This window comes from Cnephaeus nilssonii (genome assembly GCF_951640355.1).
Source record: "Cnephaeus nilssonii genome assembly, chromosome: 19".
Classification (NCBI taxonomy): Eukaryota; Metazoa; Chordata; class Mammalia; order Chiroptera; family Vespertilionidae; genus Cnephaeus; species Cnephaeus nilssonii.
The window spans coordinates 9,214,978-9,236,160 of record NC_137090.1 but is presented as its reverse complement, the minus strand read 5'-3'; the positions used below and the strand labels follow the sequence as shown (position 1 = coordinate 9,236,160).

The following is a 21,183-nucleotide window of genomic DNA, read 5'->3' as shown; positions in this document are numbered from 1 at the left end:
CAGTCCTTTGGCACTTTTTTTTTTAACCTAGAGAAGATTATCCAAAACAACTATATTTGAGATCATCTTTCCTAGTCTAGTAATGTTTCAATAAACCGAGGAGCTATGTCCACAGCCTGGTTTCTTACAGGGTTCACAGCTGCTGGCTAGTGGAATTGGTAAAGAAGTTACATTGCTAGCAGGTGTCCAATAACATCAGGCTTTTGTAGCAGTTTTGTATTTTTATCCTTCACAATATTTACTGACATAAAAATTTGTAATCATATAATTCAGTACTGTTCACTTAAAGAAGTTAGCTCAGGTAATAACCACACGAAGAGATTAATGTTTGTTTTTTGCTGACATAAGATGGTTCCTCCACTTGTACCTTCTACTGGGCACATCACACTTGCTCTAATTTCCAAAGGTGAATAATTATCATGGCAATAAAATCTTTGTTATTAACAAAACAACTGGAAGCATGAGCTAAGTTATCAGAGGATGGGAAAGGTGTGAAATAGGCGCCCTATCGTTCATGCTATGGAGAGCAGCCTTCAACTCTTAAATGCCTGAAAGGCTTCCCAGGTACAGTAATTTACTGCCGGGAATGTGAAAACAATGAAGTTGAGGAGTCAGAAGGGCATGAGAAGGAATTATCCAAAAAAGTGTTAAGAAGAGATTTTTTAGCCCACCTGATATGGCTCAGGGGTTGAGCATTGACCCAGGAACCAGGTGGTCACCAGTCACAAGCCTGGGTTGCTGGGCTCGATCCCCAGTGGGGTGCATGCAGGAGGCAGCCGATTGATGATGTTCCTCTCTCATCTATGTTTCTCTCTCTCTGTCCCTCTCCCTTCCTCTATCTCTCTCTCAAAACAAAATCAATAAAGACATATTAAAAAAAAGAATAGATGTTTTATGGTTTCATAAGGTACAGAGTATTTATCACAAGAAATAAACTTTAAATTAGTGTCTAAGAAATGTAGCATCATTAGTTTGTTATTAGTACTATTATGGTGCCGTGTGTGTGTGTGTGTGTGTGTGTGTGTGTGTGTGTGCGTGTTTAGAAACAATAGTAAAGTTAAATGTAATGCTGTCATTGAGCTTTTTGGGCTTCCTTCTAGTGGAAGTAAAAATCATCCTACAAATAGAAGTCAAAGAATTCTGAGGAAATCACTATCAAAAGGAAAAAAAAAAGCTAGAAGCCCAGGTTAATCTTCTAATTCAGAAAAAGGTACAGAATAAATGAATGATTTGAATTGCTAGTATTGTTATGTTATTATGACTGTTCTAGAGTCAGCTAGAAGTGAACCATCTCCTAACATTCTTAGGCTATTCATTTTGCACCTGCTCCTTTTTTGTGGCAATATGATTGCATATACCATCACTTAAACATCAATATTAATGATAATATGCTTTCACAATTTAGGCTCCCACTTCAAAATTTGATATCACACTTTATTCCTAATGACAAATATATTCAGCAAAAAACTGGACTGCTGTCCAGCGGGGCTCGGGCTTCATTCACCCTATGGAAAGATAACCACCATCAACTCTAATCGTGTAGACTTACTGCAGCCTGGTTTCTCTGTTACAATAAAATTACTGTCGACCCAAAAAGTAAAAAACAAACAAACAAAACACAATAAAAAAAACTGGATTGCTGAATTGAGGAAACTGCAAATTTTGTCTCAAAAGTTATTTTTATCTATTAATAATTGAATGAAGAATTTTTCAATTTACTTTTTATTGGTAGCAAGATGATATCATTTATCTATTGTACCCAAAGAATGAATCAGATTTTTTATGTCCCAAATTTCTGGGGACGGTGAGATAATGATCTCACAATTATCAAGAATAATGCAATAATGTGTTTTTCAAATTTTACAGCAGCAGTCATGTCAAGTGTATGATGAGATTCAAAATCCAGGTCAAAATCTTTTAAATTAAGCCATTCTTCTTTTGTAAATTTCTGAAAATAACTGCTGTAGAGACTTAGGTAATTCAAGGAACACAAGGAAACTTCACAATGCCAAATTGCTTCTCTAAGAGAATGAAACTTAACATCTATGTAGTAAACTTTAAAATATTCACTATATATGTTAAAATTTTTACTTTCTTTCCTTCATTTTTCTCCCCGCCCCCCCCCCCCGCAAATAATCTAATGGAGTATATTATCAACTTGGAATTACTAATATTTTGATAAATAAATGGGTTAGGTTTTCCAAAGCATGTAAGAGAAAAAGAGTGAGAGAGAAAACAAAAAGCTAATTAAAATGTTTTGTACTCTGGTATCTGCCAACTTTTAATCTTCATAATTTAGTGGTGAACTGGAAGGAAGAAAATGAAATTGAGAGGAAGAAAATGAAACTAGGATAAAAGCAAGGACTTGTTTTTTTGCATAAATATGCAAATGCTAAATTCTGGAGAAATAATTCCTGCAACCGGTGGAATTACAGTTGGACAATCCATCAAAGAAAGGCAGTTAGTTTCTGACCTTCCATAAAAGAAGGTTAAGTGCTTATGCTACTAAAATATAGTAAAATCTTGTTATCAAAATTTACATTTTCTCCACAAATTTCACTCTTCCTCAATCTTATTAAATCTCTTACTGAGCCCCACTTGCCAAATACTTGAGAATTTTCCACAATTTCTATCTTACTTCTGCAGATAATTTCTATATCGTCTAGTTGTTTCTTCCCTTTATCAGCTCAAGAGGTGAGTTAAATCAAGGGCTTAGAAAAAGAAAGCCAGTGTCTGAAAAGTCGAGTGGGAAAAGTTGTGTGTTCACAGAAGTAAAATGATCAAACCCAAGGAGAAGAAAATGGAAAATCCAGGAGAGTTCCAGCATTATTTCAGCCTCATTAGGCGCTATTATTTTCTACTTTAATAGTAAAAGTGATGCTAGTCAGACTGAAATAGTCCTGGAGCTTCTTAGAATTCATTTACTTGAGTGAAGAAAAACCCCACTCCTGGGTTGCTTTAACATCCATGCTACTCTTTAAGATAGGGAGAAAAGCTTTAGGAAGAATTGCAAATTATTTGTGCATATTGTGCTGGCATCAGAATAGGTACTTTTCTTTCATTTTATCTTTTCCCTTATTTGTAACATTTTACTCTAATCCCCAGGAAATAAAATATGATTTGTATTAAAACACTATATACCCCTCTCTCTTTATAGACTTTTTATATGATTTGTCTTAAATATATATATGTGTGTGTATGTATATATATATATATATTTGTGTATATGTAAATATATGCATATTTATGGATATGTATATACATATACACACATACTTCCTTTGGTTTTTGATCTGTTTATACAAAACATGAACAAAATATAATGTTCTTTGTAACTATATGCCAACAAGATGGTTTAAAATGTGATTTATATCTGCACATTCCAAAACATCATATTGCAAACCTTCACAAAACATTCTAGGCTATGTCTACACAATCTAAGCACAGTGAACAGATACATACTAAATTTGGGTCTGCTCAACTATAAAACAAAATTTTCTCTTGCTTCAAAGTCCCATACATATAGGCTGGCTGGCCTCAGACTCTTGGACACTAAATTTTGGTGTTAGGTTTATAAAATCTGGAGAGGCACAGCTTGTTTTCCAGAGAAATCTCAATATATTCTTGGGTTTGCCTATAATTTTTATATTAATAATGATATAAGCAGTTGCCACTAAAATTCTGTGCAACTTTAGAATTACTTGGGTAATAAAAAGTCCCCTGGGTGCTATTTTTTGATTGTGGAAAGTAGCATTCTTCTCATTGTTAGTTCAGTGAGGTAGTCTCTAAATGCACGGCTTTCTGAGTATTTAGGTAGCAATAGAATTGATGGTCAAATACAGGACCTCCTTATGGAAGTTAGCTTGAGCATGCACAAGATGGAACAAATTCAAAAAGATTCTGTCCTCTTCATCTCGGTCTCCTATATGCCATACACAGGAATGGACAGTGGGGGAAAAAATGACAGTTAAGTTTTAAATATATGATCTATTTAAAACATAAGATGTCCCAATTTTTTCTAGTAATATGTAGCAGAAGACTAGTTACTGATCTTTACTTAATCAGATGTTAACCATTGAGATCATGGAATTCTGTAACAGCACTGAATTAGAAGTCAGAGAAAAGAATGCTGGTCCATGTTACTTTCAACTTTATGACCGAGGGTAAGTCAGATAATTCTCTAAGCTTTAGTTTTCTCATCTGTAAAATAGGGTTAATTATCATGTTGGTTACCTAATAAAACTGTAAAAAATACACATTAAAACTATAAAAATACAGGATATTATTGTGATGAGTACGATAGTTGATTAGTGAGCAAGTTAAAATTTTTTGTTGTGCAGAATAGAAATTGGATCCTTTCAGAGCAGACTCTTTGACTTTGTTTTCCATTAAAACTAATATCAGATTTAAAAAGTGACAAAACCAGAAACTAAATATATCCCATGGAAAAGCAAACAAAAAATGCCTACTCCTTCTATTCTTGGTTTAGCAATAAAAGTCTACACAGAATTATCCCTGTCTCAAGTGGAGACTAGAATGCATTTTATTCACACCTGCGCACCATCTACATGCATACTCACCAGACATAATTGACTGCAGCATTTCCATTATAATACATGCAAATGCATTTGCCACATTCTGCAGGAAGCTGTTTTTTTCAACTGAGGTACTAAAGACTTTACAGACTTTTTGCATCATTTTAACTGCCCAGTCCATGCAGTATAGTTCTTTCTCGCACACCTGATTTAGACATACAAAGCATTATGGAATATCTTCATTTAAAGAAAGCTATAAAATTTGAAAATTGTATTAACTATGATGGTTTATGATTTTATATAATTTATTTATTACACATGGCATTATATTGAGTCTATAAGTGAGAAATGTTTTTATATCTAACATTCCTTTGCTTTTAAATGGTATAATTTTAGTGGAAAAATATGACATAAAAAAAACTCTGGTTCAAGAATATCATAGAATATTATATTTAAAAATTAATATATATATATATATATTTTGTTAGTCCTCACATGAGGATATTTTCCCATTGATTTTTAGGGAGACTGGAAGAGAGAGAGAAAGACAGAGAGAAACATCGATGTGAGAGAAACACATTGATTGGTTGCCTCCTGCACGCCCCGACCAGGGCCCAGGCCAGGGAGAAGCCTGCAACCAAGGTACGTGGCTTTGACCAGAATCAAACCCAGGACCCTTTGGTCCACAGGGTGATGCTCTATCCACTGAGCCAAACTGGCTAGGGCAATTTATTTTTCAATTACAGTTTACATTTAATATTTTTCTGTATTAGTTCCAGATGTACAGCATAGTGGTTAGAAAATCATGTACTCACTGGTCCCATACATAGTTATCATGATATTATTGACCGTATACCCTATGTTGTAGTCTACATATCTGTGACTGTTCTGTAACTACCAATTTGTATTTCTTAATCCCTTCAATCTTTTTTACCCAGACCAACTGTCAGTCTGTTCTCTGTATCTTATTATAGAATATTATTAATGTAAGAACTAATATTGAAAACAATTGTTATTTTTATGGAAAATAAGACTACTGCCCATTCACTCATGCAATAGATATTGATTGAGCACATGCTAAGAGGTGGAAATACTATGATAAGCCATAAAGACAGGGCTTCTATTTTGAAGGAGTCTAATCAGGGTGATAGACAAACAAGAAATTTCAATAGGCAAGAGAACTCTATACTATTATCAACTTTCCATCTTGGAAGTTGTAGGAAATATTTATCTCTCTATTGTTTAAAAGGTAAATATTTAAAGGAAAGACTACATGTTAATAGTTAAAACTGAAAAGAAAAAGGTTTATTTACTAACATTCTAAATGGCCATTTTAACATATAGCCAAATAATACACAGCATGAAAATAAACTTTATAGTAGTGTCACTAAATAATATTAATCTGACAGGAAAGATGTATTGCCTACTTATGTGTAAGGAATGGCACAAAGCACTATGAAAAGCACGTGACATAGTCCTGGATTTCAAAGAATTTGCAATCTGTTTTGGGAGATAACTTACCACTCACATAAAAAGTCTTAACACTATAAGTAAATGAAGATAAAGAGAAGACAAATCTGAGGCAATTGAGGGAAAATTAACGATCAGAGTTGAGATGGTAATCAGGGAAGGCTTTCTGGAGAAGGCTTCTTCACCCCAGTGACTTCCTCTCCATTCTGTTTGCTGTGGTGCTGTCAAAGTGACCTTTTACAAACTTGAAGCTGATCACATCACTCCCCTTCCTAACACTTTTCAGCAGCTCCCTATTAGAGGATGTGTTCAAGCTCCACAGAAAGTCTACCAGGCCCTTCATTGCCTAGCCTCTCCCTTTCTGTCTAATCACGCTTCCTCCTCTTCCTCTTCTTTACCTTTACCCTTCAGAAATAATACTGAGCTACTTACAGTCCTGTGAATATAGCCATGCAATTCTCTTTCCCTCTCTTTTGGAGGGAATCTGTTTAATTATTAAAATAAATATTTATATTGAAATTACAGTTAATTTAGTAGCTTTATTCACATTTTTAAAAGAGCCACGGAGGTTTCATTCATGTTTTAAGCAGCTGAGTTGGTAATAACCCTGTCTCCATTTCATAGGAAATGAATTACATTCAATTATTCCTCACAACAGCCAACTTGAGGATTACTCCATTGCTTTTGAAGCATTGGTTGAGCTGGCGTCTGCGATGGTAGCCAAGTAAGTGATTTGCCCTCTCTATCTGCCTTGTAAACTTCTATTCATTTTAAAAAATAAATTTGGCTTGAGAAAGCCCTCACTATGCTCTACTCTCACCCGTATCGGCTCCTCTTTGCTACCTCTGATTGTATCTTTCTGCATATATAGTTTTGCACTTATCTCACTGAATTTATTTATATATACCTTAATATCACTTAAAACACTATAAACAGCTTTCTGTCAGAGAACTGTTTTATGAATTTCCATAGTCCTAGAATCTCACACAATGTATGGCCTGTAGTAAAAACTCAACTTTTGTTAAATGAATATTAAATATATTTTTAAATGTTTTGTTTTGAAAAACATTTTAACTATAGAAAGTAGAGAGAATAGTATAATGAATCCCGTGTATCCACTTTCCAGCTTACCAATCTTGTTTCACCTTTACCTCCATTCACTACCATATCCTCTCCCTGCTGCCCATTGATTATTCTGAAGCAAATCAAATAGAGTACTTTATTTTTTTATTTAATTTTATTGATTTCAGAGAGGAAGGGAGAGGGAGAGAGAGAAATGATGAGAGAGAATCATGGATCGGCTGCCTCCTGCACACCACCCATCAGGGATCGAGCCACAACCCAGGCATGTGCCCTAACCAGGAATCGAACTCGGGACCCCTCAGTCCGCAGGCCGATGCTCTATCCACTGAGCCACACCAGCCAGGGCAAGTACTTTATTTTTTAATAGAATTTTTGAAAAAAGAATATAACTTGGCAGAGCTGTATGATGACAATCTAGACATGAATTGGGGAGAGGTTAATACAGAGAATAACTCCAAATATGATAGTTTATTACTATTACTATTTATTTTTTGTTAATCCTCACCCAAGGATATTGATTTTTTTTTTAGAGGGAGTGGAAAGGAGGAAGGGGTGAGGGAGGAATAGAGAGAGAGAGAGAATGAGATATATGAGAGAGATACATCGATCCGAGCGGTTGACTCTAGCCCTCGCCCCGACTGGGGCCTGGAATTAACCTGCAATCCAGGTTCTTGCCCTTGACGGGGGACATGGAACCTGAGACCCTTTGGTACACGGGATGATGCTCTACCACTGAGCCACACTGGCCAGGGCTATTACATATATTTTTAAATTTTATAAGTATATATTATAAGATATATACTTATATACTTATTCTTTCAGAATGTTTTGTACATATTTCAGTTCCTTCAGGGCAGCTTCCTGGCAGGTCAACTATAATGTTAAACAACTTGCTAGAGAAAACTTATTTTTTACTTACCAAAGCCAAAAAGACTATCAGTCTTGCCAGTTCAGCGGTCCGTCCATTCACAGCTTTACTAGCCATGAAAGTGAAACAGATGTCGTTTCCACTTAGGATTAGGAGACGTGCATTATTTTCTAGAAGCCACTCACGAGGAACCACTTTTATTAGAGGAAGAACAGTTACTTAATGAGAAATAGCACAATAGCTATAGTAAACATCATTAATTACATGCAATATTACATCACTTCATTGGAAATATAATTATTGCCAAGGGAAAAGCTCAGAAAAAATGCTTTAGTTTTTTAATTACAGCATTTAACTGGAGACAGAGATTACTGCCATGTCATGGCAGCTCTTATACATGTACTAGTAATATAGTCAAAGCATTTTTCCTACATATAGATCAACAAGCATGGTGGCCTAATCCTGTGAAAGGAAAGAAATCTTGAAAACTTCAGAATCTAAAGAATTATGCATAAATGGGAAAAATTGTTTCACTTCTGCCATACCATTAAGAGAGGGTTTCTTCTTACACAACAAAGGAAGGTGTTTTTGAGAACTTGCAAAATGGGAATAATTAAATTATGAAGCTTTCAAATAATAATGGTAATAAAAATATACCTATAACATTCACAATTGAAGAAAAGTAAGTTGATTATATCCAGTCTCCTCAAACAATGCCTAATTCTTTAAATATTTTAAAACATTTAATGATAGGCAAGTCATTTGTTACCTGTAGAATTACCATTATAATTTTATAACTGTATTCTAATAATAAATTTCTGTTACTCTGTGTGACAAATATGTTATTTTACCTGATAGTTCATCTATAAGACTGATAACATCATCTGCTGTCCACTCTTTGATGCCTGTGTCATATAGTAATTTAATGGCATCAGCCAGACCTTTCAGACTAGATTCATCTGTAGGTTCTTCTATCATTTTCTGCCAAACCACTTGTCCTGAATGATAATTGAAACAAAAATTAGGTTATGACAGAATAGTTGACTTTGTGATAAAGACTTCATGGATTATTTAAAAAGGAAATTGGATTGCATAATGGAATTCATTACTTATATGTGCTACTTTCATAATGAAAGTCAATTCTGATAACAGTATAAATTTGAATGTCTCTGACTGATGTGATGAAGCGCAGCCATAATAGCTAAATGAAGTAAAGAAAAGGTAGTTTCACCAAGCAGAATAGCGCTTTTAGTTAAAAGATAATGCTACTCTGGTAACAAAAATTGGAATAGACAATTAATGTAATTTTACTGAAATAAATAAAATCTGAAAAAGAGAACATGCTATATTTGAGGATCTCCCAAACATATTAAAACAGAGTAGTCCAGTTGATTTTTATTATTTACCTATGACCAATTCTCTTTGTGAATTATGCAAAAAAATTTAATTATAGATTGGCTTCTTGCTGCTATTCAGCGTACTTTAAACTAGTTACCTTCTGATATAAGGCAATGTGAACTAAAGAACTGCATGCTAATTTTAATATTAATCTAAATTTAATTAGAAAGGCAAAAAATTTTAAAAAATCATATGCACCCAAAATTAAGTAAAACATCAATATCAATTTACTGCTTTGATTTACTGGCACTTAGTCCCCTCCAGCAACAAACATAATCTTGAATTAAGATAATGTTTAAAAATGAAAAGCAGCTATTTTAGGTAAACCAGAGATGATAGGAATATATTCGGTAATGGCCTGCAGGGAACAATTTCTGTCTTGAAGCTTAAGTTATGCACAAGTTAATGTAGTATAAATCCATGAAATCATGAAACATTTTAGTCATTAGGAATGATGAAACTGAGCAGGTACAAAAAGATATGCTTCCTAAAGTAAAAGTAATTAACCAGTTTTATAACATATATTGCTAAAATATAGATGCTCACCATCTTGAGGAGATATTGGTCCAAAGATGATATATAGTAATCTTGCCTGATTCACCATTGGCCATGGTTTTAATATACGTGTCAACCAAAAAGCAGAATCACTTCTATGTGTCCAGTGATCAAACAGGACATTCCTACAGAACAGTCTGATCCTTAACTCCAGTTTTCGGGAATTTCCTATGAACACAAAAGGCTTGTAAATCATTCTTCCTAGAAAGGTTGATGTGCATAATAAATAAGTCAAATTTATCATTATACAATTGTTAATATACTAAAAGCATTAGTTCACATGCCTCTGTAAAATTTTTAATTATTAAGGGATTGTTTTTAAAAAGCTTTATTGAGATATGATTTACATAGCATACAATTTGCCCATTTAAAGTGTACAACTCAATGGTTTTTAGTATATTCACAGATATGTGCAGCTATCACCAAGTGAAATTTAGAATATTTGAGCATCTCAAAAAAGAAATTCTGCTCTTTTAGTTACCACTCCCAGCCCCAAGCAACCAATAATTTATTATTTGTCTCTATAAATTTTCCTATTCTGGGATTTCATATGAATGAAGTCATATAGTATGTGGTCTTTTGTGACTAGATCCTTTCACTTAGCATAATGGTTTGAAGGTTCATTCATGTTATGGTATGATTCCAGCTTAAGTAATAAAATATTATTAATACAGTTGAAGTCCTCTGAGTACTTCTCTTTCTCTAATCACATGCCACTTGAGCCTCACTATTCAATTCAGTGTTTACCATTCTCTTATATTTCTTTGTTGTTTTACTATAAACAGATACCACAATTTATTTTTAAATATCCTTTTTAACTGTGCGTTTTTTCTATTTTAACTTCTGCATGTTATTTCTGAATTTTGATTCTTTACCTGGTTTGCTGAAGACAATGGTCTGCATTTTGCGGGAGAGATCAGTCAGCTCACATAAAAAGTTAAAAACACGATGGCACTCGAGTTCATCCCAACCTGCTGTTAAGGTCTGAGGATAATAAAATAAATGAAACATTGCAGATGTTTAGAACGCAAATCAAAACATAAGTCACTATTGCCTTATGAGCATATAACTGTCATAGCATATGATCCAGGTGATGTGTAATTTTTATCCACTATGGAACTATTGACATTAATAAGACATTTTACATAAAATATAGGAATGCTCCAAATCCAGTTTCTTTTTCATTGTAAAGGGAGTATGTTTTCAGAGAACTTCTAAATGATACTGAATCTTGAACTCTGACAGTATGAGGACAATACCAAAGGCCCAAACCCTTGAACGCAGCTTTAGACATCTGACTATAAGCATACTGTGGCTTAGTTTTAGACTACAGAAGAACCCCTTTGACCCCCCTTCTAGCTATCATTTATGATATTGCTTACAAAGGATAATGATTTCATTTTAATGTGACAATTAGGAGCATTTATGACATTTGGATGTGAACAAGCAAAAAATTTTATTAGAGCAAAATTTAATAATTATTTTTGAGCAAATCCAAATGTATAGTTAAACATCTATGGAAAGGAAATTCAAATGGTATATCCCTATACAGTTGACCCTTGAACAACACAGGCTTATAATGCGCAGGTCCACCTTAATGCATATTTTTTTCAGCAAATACCTGTAGTGTTTTCAATGTGAGGTTGGGAGTACACAGATATGGAGAGCTGACTGAATGCATTGATCTATGTCATTTTATACAGGGGACTTGAACATCCATGGCTTTTGGTATCTGTGTAGAGTCCTGGAACCAATCCCCTAGAATACCAAGAGACAACTTAAATTTTGGGGGAGTTAAAAGTTATACACAGATTTTCAACTGTGTGTAGGTTGGTGCCCCTAATGGCTGTGTTGTTCAAGGGTAAACTGTAATTAGATTTTGAAGATTTCTTAAAATAGTTGACCTGGATTTCAGTAGTGTATAAATTAATCTATTATCTCTGGAAGGACATACAAGAAACTGCTAACATTGGTTAATTCTATTGAAGGGCACTCAGTGGACAAGGGACGGGTCTTGGAGAGAGACTTACTTTTCACTTTATACCTTTTTATTTTATACTAGAGGCCTGGTGCACGAAATTCGTGCACTTGGAGTGGGGGTTCCTCAGCCCCGCCTGTGCCCTCTCACAGTCTAGGAGCCCTCAGGGGATGTCCAACTGCTGCGGAGGTGGGAGAGGCTCCTGCCACCGCTGCTGCACTTGCCAGCTGTGAGCCTGGCTTCTGGCTGAGCAATACTCCTCCTGTGAGAGCGAACGACCACCAGGGGCAGCTGCTGTGTCAAGTGTCTGCCCCCTGGAGTTCAGTGCGCATTATAGCAACTGGTTGTTCCGCCGTTCAGTCGATTTGCATATTAGCCTTTTATTATATAGGATAAATACATGTGCTCACATTACCTGCCCTCTAAAAGAAGAAAGAAAAAAGAAAGAAAAAAATCTATCTTGAAAGAAGGCTAGTTAGAAGGGCCTACCCTAGGATCAGAAGGTGGCTGTCAGGCTGGGACATAAGCAAGATTGTTGTAAGACTGTTGTAAACCTCATAAGGTTATTGTAAGTTTTAAAAGTTAGTACATGTAAGTTGCTTAGAATCATATAATATATTAATAATATATTATTTATAATAATATATTATTAATATTGAATAACATTACATTATGTTATTATCTTCTTTGTTTACAATAAAAGTTTAATCAAGCCCAGGCAGTGTGGCTCAGCAGTTGAGTGTCGACAAAATATTCTTAACCCTTTGCACTCGCTTGCTTTTTTCTCGATTCCTTTATTCTAATGCTAACCATGTCAAGTCACACTCGACATCCGAGTGCAAAAGGTTAAAATCATACAACTGAATTTTTCCTTTTTTCCTAGCTCTACTGATATATTACTGACATGTAAATTAAAGGCATACAATGTAGTAATTTTATATATGTACATATTGCAAAATGGTTACCACAAGGAAGTTAGTTACATCTATCACCTCTTTAGTTACAATTTTTTCATACATTTTATTTCTAAAATCACATCTCAAATAACTAGCCCAAGACTTAAAACTCATTACACACACACACACACACACACACACACACACACACACCCCACACACTATTTCTAGTCTTTACAACGGTGGCTAGAAAGATTGAGAACATTGGTATAGAGCAAGTAAATGTTAAACATTTCTTACCAGTGAGAAACCCAAGAAGAAAATTTGAGGCAAACATTATTAGACTAACATGTTGTCAAATTTTACAATTTTATTTTGTTCTTTTTTATTTTTTTAATATACTTTTATTTATTTCAGAGAGGAAGAGAGAGGGGAGAGAGAAACTTCGATGATGAGAGAATCATTGGTTGGCTGCCTCCTGCGCTCCCCCTACTGGGGATCCCTTGACTGGAATCAAACCTGGGACCCTTCAGTCCACAGGCTGATGCTCTATCCACTGAGCCAAACCAGCTAGGGCTATTTTGTTCTTTTTTTCGATTATTACCACCTATATTTTCCCATGGAACAATGGATTACATGCTCTACTCGTCAACAGTTCAAAAATATTCATTTTCTTCTTTCATTAAAAAAAAAAAAAGTACCTGTAAAAGCATGCCATAACATGATAATCCTGAACACTGCATAGGAGCTGCACAGCCATTGAATTTAAAACAGGGAACCTGTAAAGAGAACAACTATTCATTCCTCCTTTTCAGTAGAACTGTACAATGATTTGACAGTCAAATTTAATGGAAATGTAAACATTTTTTCAGTATTAACTGAAAATAACTGAAATGTTAACATTGATTAGCATTGTTATATAGGTGGGGATTATGAAAGAAATATAAAACAAAGGCTGCCTTCAAGGAGCTCACAATTTATTTAGGAGAATATGATATACACACATGAAGTTACTTTGATGATTTAAGGTTAGAGTATGTATAAATGGCAAAATGACCAAAAAAGTACTATGTCGGTTATTATGAAAGCAAGGAAATGATAAATTTGGGAATGATCAAAAAAGCTTATGAAGGATGTGAAACAAGCAATGTCTTAAAGTAGGATTCAGACATAACAAATGGGAAAGATTCGTGAGGGAAACAATAAGGGCAAAATTGTGTAGAGATAGGAATAAAAAAAGTTTATTCTGAATAAAAATATGATCAACTTAACTAGACTCAAAGTAATAGGAAGTACAGTTGCATGTCAGGGAGAACCTTAAATACCAGCTATGGACTTTGGACCTTATCTTGCTGAAATTGAGTAGCCACTGAAAGATTTTTAAGCAAGAAAATTAACTTGATGAAAGTGATGCTTTAGGAAGAATAACCTTGATTCATTGTCTTGGGGACTGAAGGAATGGATGGTAAAAGGTTATCTGGGAAGCTGCTATAATAATATAGACCTGAATTCAATGCAAATATTGACATGAAAAAAGCTACTGCTTGAGAAATAGTTTGCATACTACTGAGTATAGAACTGAGCCATCAGTGTTTGTATGTATGTTTGGGTTTGAATAGTAAAACTCATTTTCTTACACAGAAATTATAATACATTGATACACATTTCCAAGTCATAAATTATCATAAAAGGGTTATTTTATATATTAAATTACTTTCCTATGTTTTTTTGTATATTTTAACATTCAGAAATTACTTCATTTTAATAAAATATCTAAATCACCAGTTTAAAACATCCTCATGATTCCCATGTGGGATAAAAATACTTTTATACTCTGATAAACCTAATAACCTTAAGTGATGTATTTAATTATATGAAAATTATTTTACTATAAGTAAAAGATTACTATACTACATTTTGGTGTTTTATAATCTTTGAGTGCTTGGTAAAGTATTAGATTATCATCAATTAATTTTTTAGTACTAATTCATGAAGTTTTACTAATTAAGAATAGAACTTAAATGTGTATAAGACAATAAAATATCTTTACTGGAAATCAAGATTGTGAACTAATTCAGAAGTATAATCTTACTTCTGCGAGTATCTTGTGAATGTACTTTAGTCTCTCCTTTGTGGGTAGCAGCAATGTACATCTTTTAAACAGTAAACCTGAGAAAGTAAAACAAACAAACACATGAAAAAAAGTGACAACAATTAAAAAAATCTATAAAGTGCAATCAATTAAAATATATCTATAAAACACTGCATAATGTTTCCTGAAAGTTAAGTATAGTATACCACAGTGAACTGTGAGCTAATAGATTTTTTTAAAGAGGAAGTTTGGGAGGAAGGGTATAAAACATTTATATGTTGAATACCAAGTGACTCTGATGTCTACCTAAGAGGCACTGACATAAAATCTTATAAAATATTATGAAATTGATACTATAGGACAGATAGGGAAATGTTTTAAATTATTTATATTTTAAAAGATACAAGACAAAAAATACACTAGGAAACTTTATATTGTCTTTATTCCATAGAAAACATATTCCAATATCTCTTGAAATCAACCTCATGTCCACAAAGGAAAATGTTTTGAATTGCAAAACATGGAAAAATGGAAAAAGAGATTTTGTATTCCTTTTGGAAAAAACAATTAAAGTCATAAGTCCTTAAAATTTCAGAAGATTGAAGTCATTTTTGCTCACAGAAAATATCCAGTTTGGATGAAATATCTATTTCTTCCTTCAAAGATATCCTTTTATGGTGTTTGCATGTTAAGAATGTATAGAATTTTGTGTTCAGATATTTAAAAATGAAAAAAAGCTCTTCGATTTCCCAGAGAGGTCTGTAACTTCAATTACAGTGACAGGAAGTGAATGATTTGTTTCCTCGAACTTTAAGTGGTCTGTTTTCCTAAAATGGCAATACATTGCTAACATTCCTATGAGGGCAAATATCCTCAAATTAAAAATAAGATATATGGAAGGAAAATATATGCTTGAATATCATGGCTTTCTTCAGTTTTTACTTTCTCTGCATTTACTTTTTTAACATAATATAATTACTACTTTATATAATTCTGTAGACTATATGAGAATATAATTTATTTTTAGAAGTTGCTATGTTTGGATAACACATGACCAGAATTGAGTTTTAAACATAAACCCTCCCTATTTTTGTACATAAAAAGACATTTTCAGTGTTTGGTTTTTAGGCTGACTTCTTTTCCTTTCATGTTTTGGCATTCAGTTCCATGGTATATCATAGCTAGGGAATTGCAAGCTATAATTAATGTTGGTTGCCTTTTCTAATGTAAAACTCCTATTTTTAAGGGTTGCAATTCACCATATAAACCAATACAGGCTGACATTTTAAAAAAAAACAGAAAACACAAGTGCTCTGCTATATCCTTTGGAGACCAACTTCTTTAATTTCTTCCCACTAAAATAGTCAGATGTAATGTTCTTTCCCCACTGGCCATCTGCTCTGTTTTATATGAAGAAGCAAATTAAAATTTATAATATTCAAAGAGCAGGATTCTGAAAATGTTACATTAATGTCTGAAAATAAGAACAGATCAGATAGAAATAGTAACATGAGAAAATGGTAAGTACATCAAACATTTACCTAAAGAATTAGTCAGAAGCCAGATATCTGCATCAAAATTAAATATAAGGTTACAATCATTACATGACTAAAACTGTTTTAAAAATTTAGCTATTAAGATCAATACACACTTGTATTTTTAAAAAATATACTTTTATTGATTTCAAAGAGGAAGCGAGGGGGAGAGAGAGAGAGAAACATCAATGATGAGAGAGAATCATTGAATCGGCTGCCTCCTGCATGTCCTCTACTGGGGATCCAGCCCACAAACTACACATGTGCCCTTGACTGGAATCAAACCCAGGACCTTTCAGTCCACAGGCTGACACTCTATCCACTGAGACAAACCAGCTAGGGCACACATTTGTATTTTTAACTGACTTATCCATATAATTGTCTTAATGCTTTGTTTGTTTGTTTGTTTAAGCAATTGAGCCTTGGTCAGGGAAAAAATTTTTTTCAGATCAAAACCAAGAATAAGCTCATTACCTAACCAAGTACCACTTTCTCGGCAACTAATGATGCTTGAAAAAAGATATTTACAATAACAAGTAGCAAAAAGTAACTACATATTCTGTTACACACTTTACTAAGCCTAATCATAAAAACTGAAGCAAATAACACTGTAATCAAATCATATACCTTTCATTTAGTTTTGTTAAATATGCCTGTCAAATACAGTTTTATATATTTACACATCTATATAGTGTTATTTTATTATCTTAAAGCTAGACATCCTTGGTCTACTAAAATATAATATTCCTGAACTCACCTGTATACCTTTACTTAAATCTTAAGATCACGTTGATATTTGGTTTTATTGCCATGCTTTGGTTAATTATAAAGTGATTTCATAATTAAATTGTTGTCATTAATTAAGTAAAAAATAGAATTTTATTTTAGCACTCTTAGGAAAAATAAAATCAATAAATGGAGTGAAAGACAAATGAATACAAATCAAGGGAAAAAGATTATATAAATTTCCTTTGATAATATTAATTTAATCATAACATAATGACTTATTAGTAAACTGTACAATGCTTAAAAAAAAGAAAGCCATTGTTTCTGTAAAAGAATAAAAGAATAAGTGATCTTCCACAATAAAGTGTTTAAATTTATTTTCTATTTTAAGGACCAGATTATGGTCGACAGGGAAAAGAGGTATAAAGATAAAACTCATTAGATCCACAGGAAATAAAATACAATATACATCAATTTCCTAAACTGGTAAGCCACCTAGAAAAAAAGCATAGGTGACATTGTATCCACATGAAATCACAAGGCTGACACTTCACATTAAAGTGCATTCTCTTATCTTTAAAGGTAAGTGTAAGGGACTGCTGTTAAGGGAAAGTCCTCACATTGAAGAGTAAAAGCATCATAGAAATAGGCACATATTAGGAAATATTCCATTTCCCATGAGTCTCACAGAAATGTATAATAAAATCCCACTAAGTATAGTTCTTTACTTGTTACAATTCTTATTACACAAATTACCTAGAGATCTGTAGTGTTCCAATACAGCAGAGTCTTGTCTCTTGCCAGGCAGCTCAAGGTTATGAAAGTCCTGTAGTAAAAGTCTTTTGCTTCCTGATGAGGTTGAGATATAATTAATAATGTGCTGGCTGACTGTTTTGGACACCATGCTTAGCATGCTGACATCCTTCACTACCAAAGGAAAAATATGTACATATATATGAATGCCTCAAATATAAGAACATCACTGTTAGTACAGTGTAATAATTTATAAGTTTGCTCATTAATAATAATAGTAAATAATAGTAAAAATAAAGAGGAAAAGTTTGAGTATTGTACTTTCTCATTGTATCTCTTACCTAACAATGATGAAACTTCGGAAAATAAACTTAATGTGAATACTATTAATTCTAGCAGGGCCAAAGATGACAAACTAGTTCTTGGGAAAAATAAAAATATAGTCCCCAAACCTCACCTGATAAATATCTTAAGATTATTTGGAATATTTCCAATGGCAAGGCTTTAAAATTTCCAAGTCCTGATAAGGGCTGAGAATCTAAGTCCAGGGTGCTGGAAACATGGCTGGATCGACGACTACTACGTCTATATTTCTGGTTGGGAATCAAAGTGAAACTGGTATTTACTCTAGATGCCATCCTTTTTCTTATCTTGTGAATTTATCCTGGTTAGAAAAGACAAAGTACAAGAGACAAAGAAGAAAGGAAATTATAGTGATGAAGAGCTGTTGTTTTTTTAAATGAAGAGGTTGATATTTTGATGGGAAATAGTGGTCTTTCTATATATTTACAAAGCTTTTTAATATGGTGTCCAATTTATGGAGTTCCCGCAAGTAGTCATTACAGCATGATATGAAATATTTAAAAATCTCTCTCTCTTAGCAAAATATTCTAAAGAGTTTTAGTAGAAAATGAGAATATATTTGGATGAAATATAGGCTAATATGCAAAAATTTTAAAAAGAAAGACTTAACACAAAAGAAACCAATATAACAAATTCAACAACATGCAATTTCTGTCCGTTAGTATGCTGCTTTTATAATCTTTACATTAAAAAGTCAAAATATTGATGTAGCTTTAAATTTTTGTAGTAATGTTTTTCTATTTCTTTAAAACTTAGCACTGACATCTTTTGTTAGAAAGAATAAAAACAAAGAGATAAAAAAGAGACAAAGCTTCGAGCTTTTAAAGTTTGACTAGCTCTAAGAGACGCAGAAGGTTGCCTTCCCATGAGCACTGACATGCCGTGTAAATATATACACAAGCAGTGAAATTAAAGTCTTGTAAAATTAATAAGACAAATACATAAATGAATAATAACGTCCCCTCAATTTCACTTTTGGTTCATTGCAGTTACCCATCAGTCCTAGGAAGGGCCTACACAACTTGATTTCAAAAATGAACATTTCTTAGAGGGAACTAAAACCACTGATATCTACTTATACTAAACGATAATTAAAAAAACAAACCAACAACCACTCATCACACCCGGTGACACTGTCACGATGGCTCCCATTCAGAAAAAACATGGTCTTTTACAGACCGACGCGTCACCACAACCCCAGGCTCCAGCCCCTGGTTTCCCAAGGAACAACTAAGGCGAAGCTTCCCCGGTTGCAAGGATCTCTGGCCAAAATGCATGTTCTCCTTGGGTCCGAAAACCGCTGACATCACATTGTTACTTATTCGGAGGTGACACATCAACCTCAGAGCAGGTACGCACCCGACACGTGACCAGGAAGCCCAGTGCTTCGCGCACAGCACAGGGAACCTCCCCGCGGCCAGGCCACGGCGCGGCCTCCGCAGCAATGGCCACGGAAACCCGCCGACACCACAAAACACAGCCACCGAGATGGTGCCCCGGACACGGGCACTGCCCACACCTTCACACAACGCGGCAGGACAAAATGAGAGAGATTCGATGTGCTTACAAACGCTTTGGTTTATCTCATTCCAGAACCTCACACATATATTTCTTTATAACCAAAAAAAAAAAAAAAAAAAAGGGTGGTGGGTGGGAGGTGGGGATTACTATTCTGCAATCTTTTAAAATTGTCATTAAAATAGCCATTTCTTTCCATGCCAATAGATGTACTTCCACCAGGGATGTATTTTGAGGGCTGCGTGTAATTGCACCAAGTGGAAGGATCCATTGATTTCACCCACGAGGTGGTGTGTTTCCCCCCTCACAGTAGGCATTTTAAAGCATTACCACTTCTTATCCATATAAATCCGGCCCAGGACCTGCCTCTCTGAGGAACCTGTCAGGGGGCCTGGGGCGGGCTGGTGGGCGCCTCAGAGACCCGGGCGCAGGGCTGTGTCACCACCTGCACCCCGCGAGGGCGCACACACGCTGCCCAGATGCGTTTAAAACGAAAGCCTCTTCCTACCATTTATTTTCCTCTCAGACCTGAACGTACAAGAAGAGGGCGGGCTTTTCTGAAGAAATGGACACGGTGTCGCCCCCAATGACGGCTGGTTTCCTCTCGCCCCTCCAGGGGCCGAGGGCCACGGACCCAGAGAACAGCCGCCCAGGCTCCCCCGCCCGCAGCCCGGCCGCCCCGGTTCCGGCTGTCCGTGAGAGGCTGGGAGCGCCCTCTGGGAGGAACTTTCCTCCCTTTCCGAGAACCTCGTCCCACAGCTATCCGCCGGGACTTCGATGCCGTTCGAACCTCAGAAAACCTTCCGAGGAGACCCACCCTCTCCCCCCGGGGATTCGCCCCAAACACCTCCAACGGGGTCCACCGGAGAGGCCACCCCCAGAGGAACCGGCCGGTCTGAGGACCCAACCACGCGGGGGTGCATTTTCTACCCCCTTCACCCCATCAGGAGAGGAAAACTACCTCAAGAAAATACGGGGGAAACAAATCTCTTTTTACCACAGATTTTGACAGTTTTCCGCCTAAAGAGTCACCGGAGGATGGGATTTAGTCGTTTTGCCCCACCATCCTCAACTTTCTTAAAGTTTTTAAAGAAAAATCTCCTCAAGACTCTCCGGCCGGGAAGAGAGGTCCGGCTCGGATCCGCTCCGGCGCTGCGGTCCCGCCTCCCAGGAGCCCCAGTGGCCTCGAGAAGACTTTAGAATCCTCCCAGGAGCCCCAGCGGGAGGGAGGCCCCGCCCCTCATGAATATTAATAAGAGCGCCTCCCATAGTGCCCTCCTCCATCTTGAATAATTAACGAGGGTGAGGGTCCCGGAGCCGGAACCCGGAACCCGGGGCCCTAGCCGTCCTTTGCTCCCAGCGGAAGACAGGAAGGGGCGGAGCCGTTAGAATCCGGGGGCGGGGCTGGGACAA

At 35.3% G+C, this 21,183-nt stretch overlaps 1 protein-coding gene across 3 annotated transcripts; it reads right to left on the bottom strand.

The window, feature by feature from the left end:
- Positions 1 to 3,300: 3,300 nt before the first annotated feature.
- Positions 3,301 to 20,943, bottom strand: FBXO47 (F-box protein 47). Of its 3 annotated transcripts, none has more exons than XM_079797444.1 (11): positions 20,768 to 20,943; positions 18,347 to 18,553; positions 17,893 to 18,063; positions 14,876 to 14,952; positions 13,485 to 13,562; positions 10,785 to 10,893; positions 9,901 to 10,077; positions 8,808 to 8,954; positions 8,008 to 8,150; positions 4,581 to 4,740; positions 3,301 to 3,922 (listed from the first exon to the last, which is right to left on the bottom strand). In XM_079797444.1, exons 2-11 carry the CDS (start codon positions 18,525 to 18,527, stop codon positions 3,810 to 3,812), a joined length of 1,356 nt encoding a protein of 451 aa, XP_079653570.1. In that variant the 5' UTR covers positions 18,528 to 18,553; positions 20,768 to 20,943; the 3' UTR covers positions 3,301 to 3,809. The 3 variants fall into 3 exon arrangements, with proteins under 3 accessions (XP_079653570.1, XP_079653571.1, XP_079653572.1); XM_079797445.1 differs by having other exon boundaries at positions 20,771 to 20,943; XM_079797446.1 differs by lacking the exon at positions 20,768 to 20,943 and adding an exon at positions 19,377 to 19,391.
- Positions 20,944 to 21,183: the final 240 nt, after the last annotated feature.

Bases quoted from the DNA above. Each gene is read 5' to 3' on its own strand.
- FBXO47 (XM_079797444.1), bottom strand. From the start codon at position 18,527: ATGGCATCTAGAGTAAATACCAGTTTCACTTTGATTCCCAACCAGAAA. The intron at 18,064-18,346 runs GTGAGGTTTGGG...TTCCTTTGGTAG, and splicing joins AATCTTAAGATATTTATCAG to TGAAGGATGTCAGCATGCTA. The intron at 10,894-13,484 runs GTACTTTTTTTT...TATTATCCTCAG, and splicing joins GTTATGGCATGCTTTTACAG to ACCTTAACAGCAGGTTGGGA.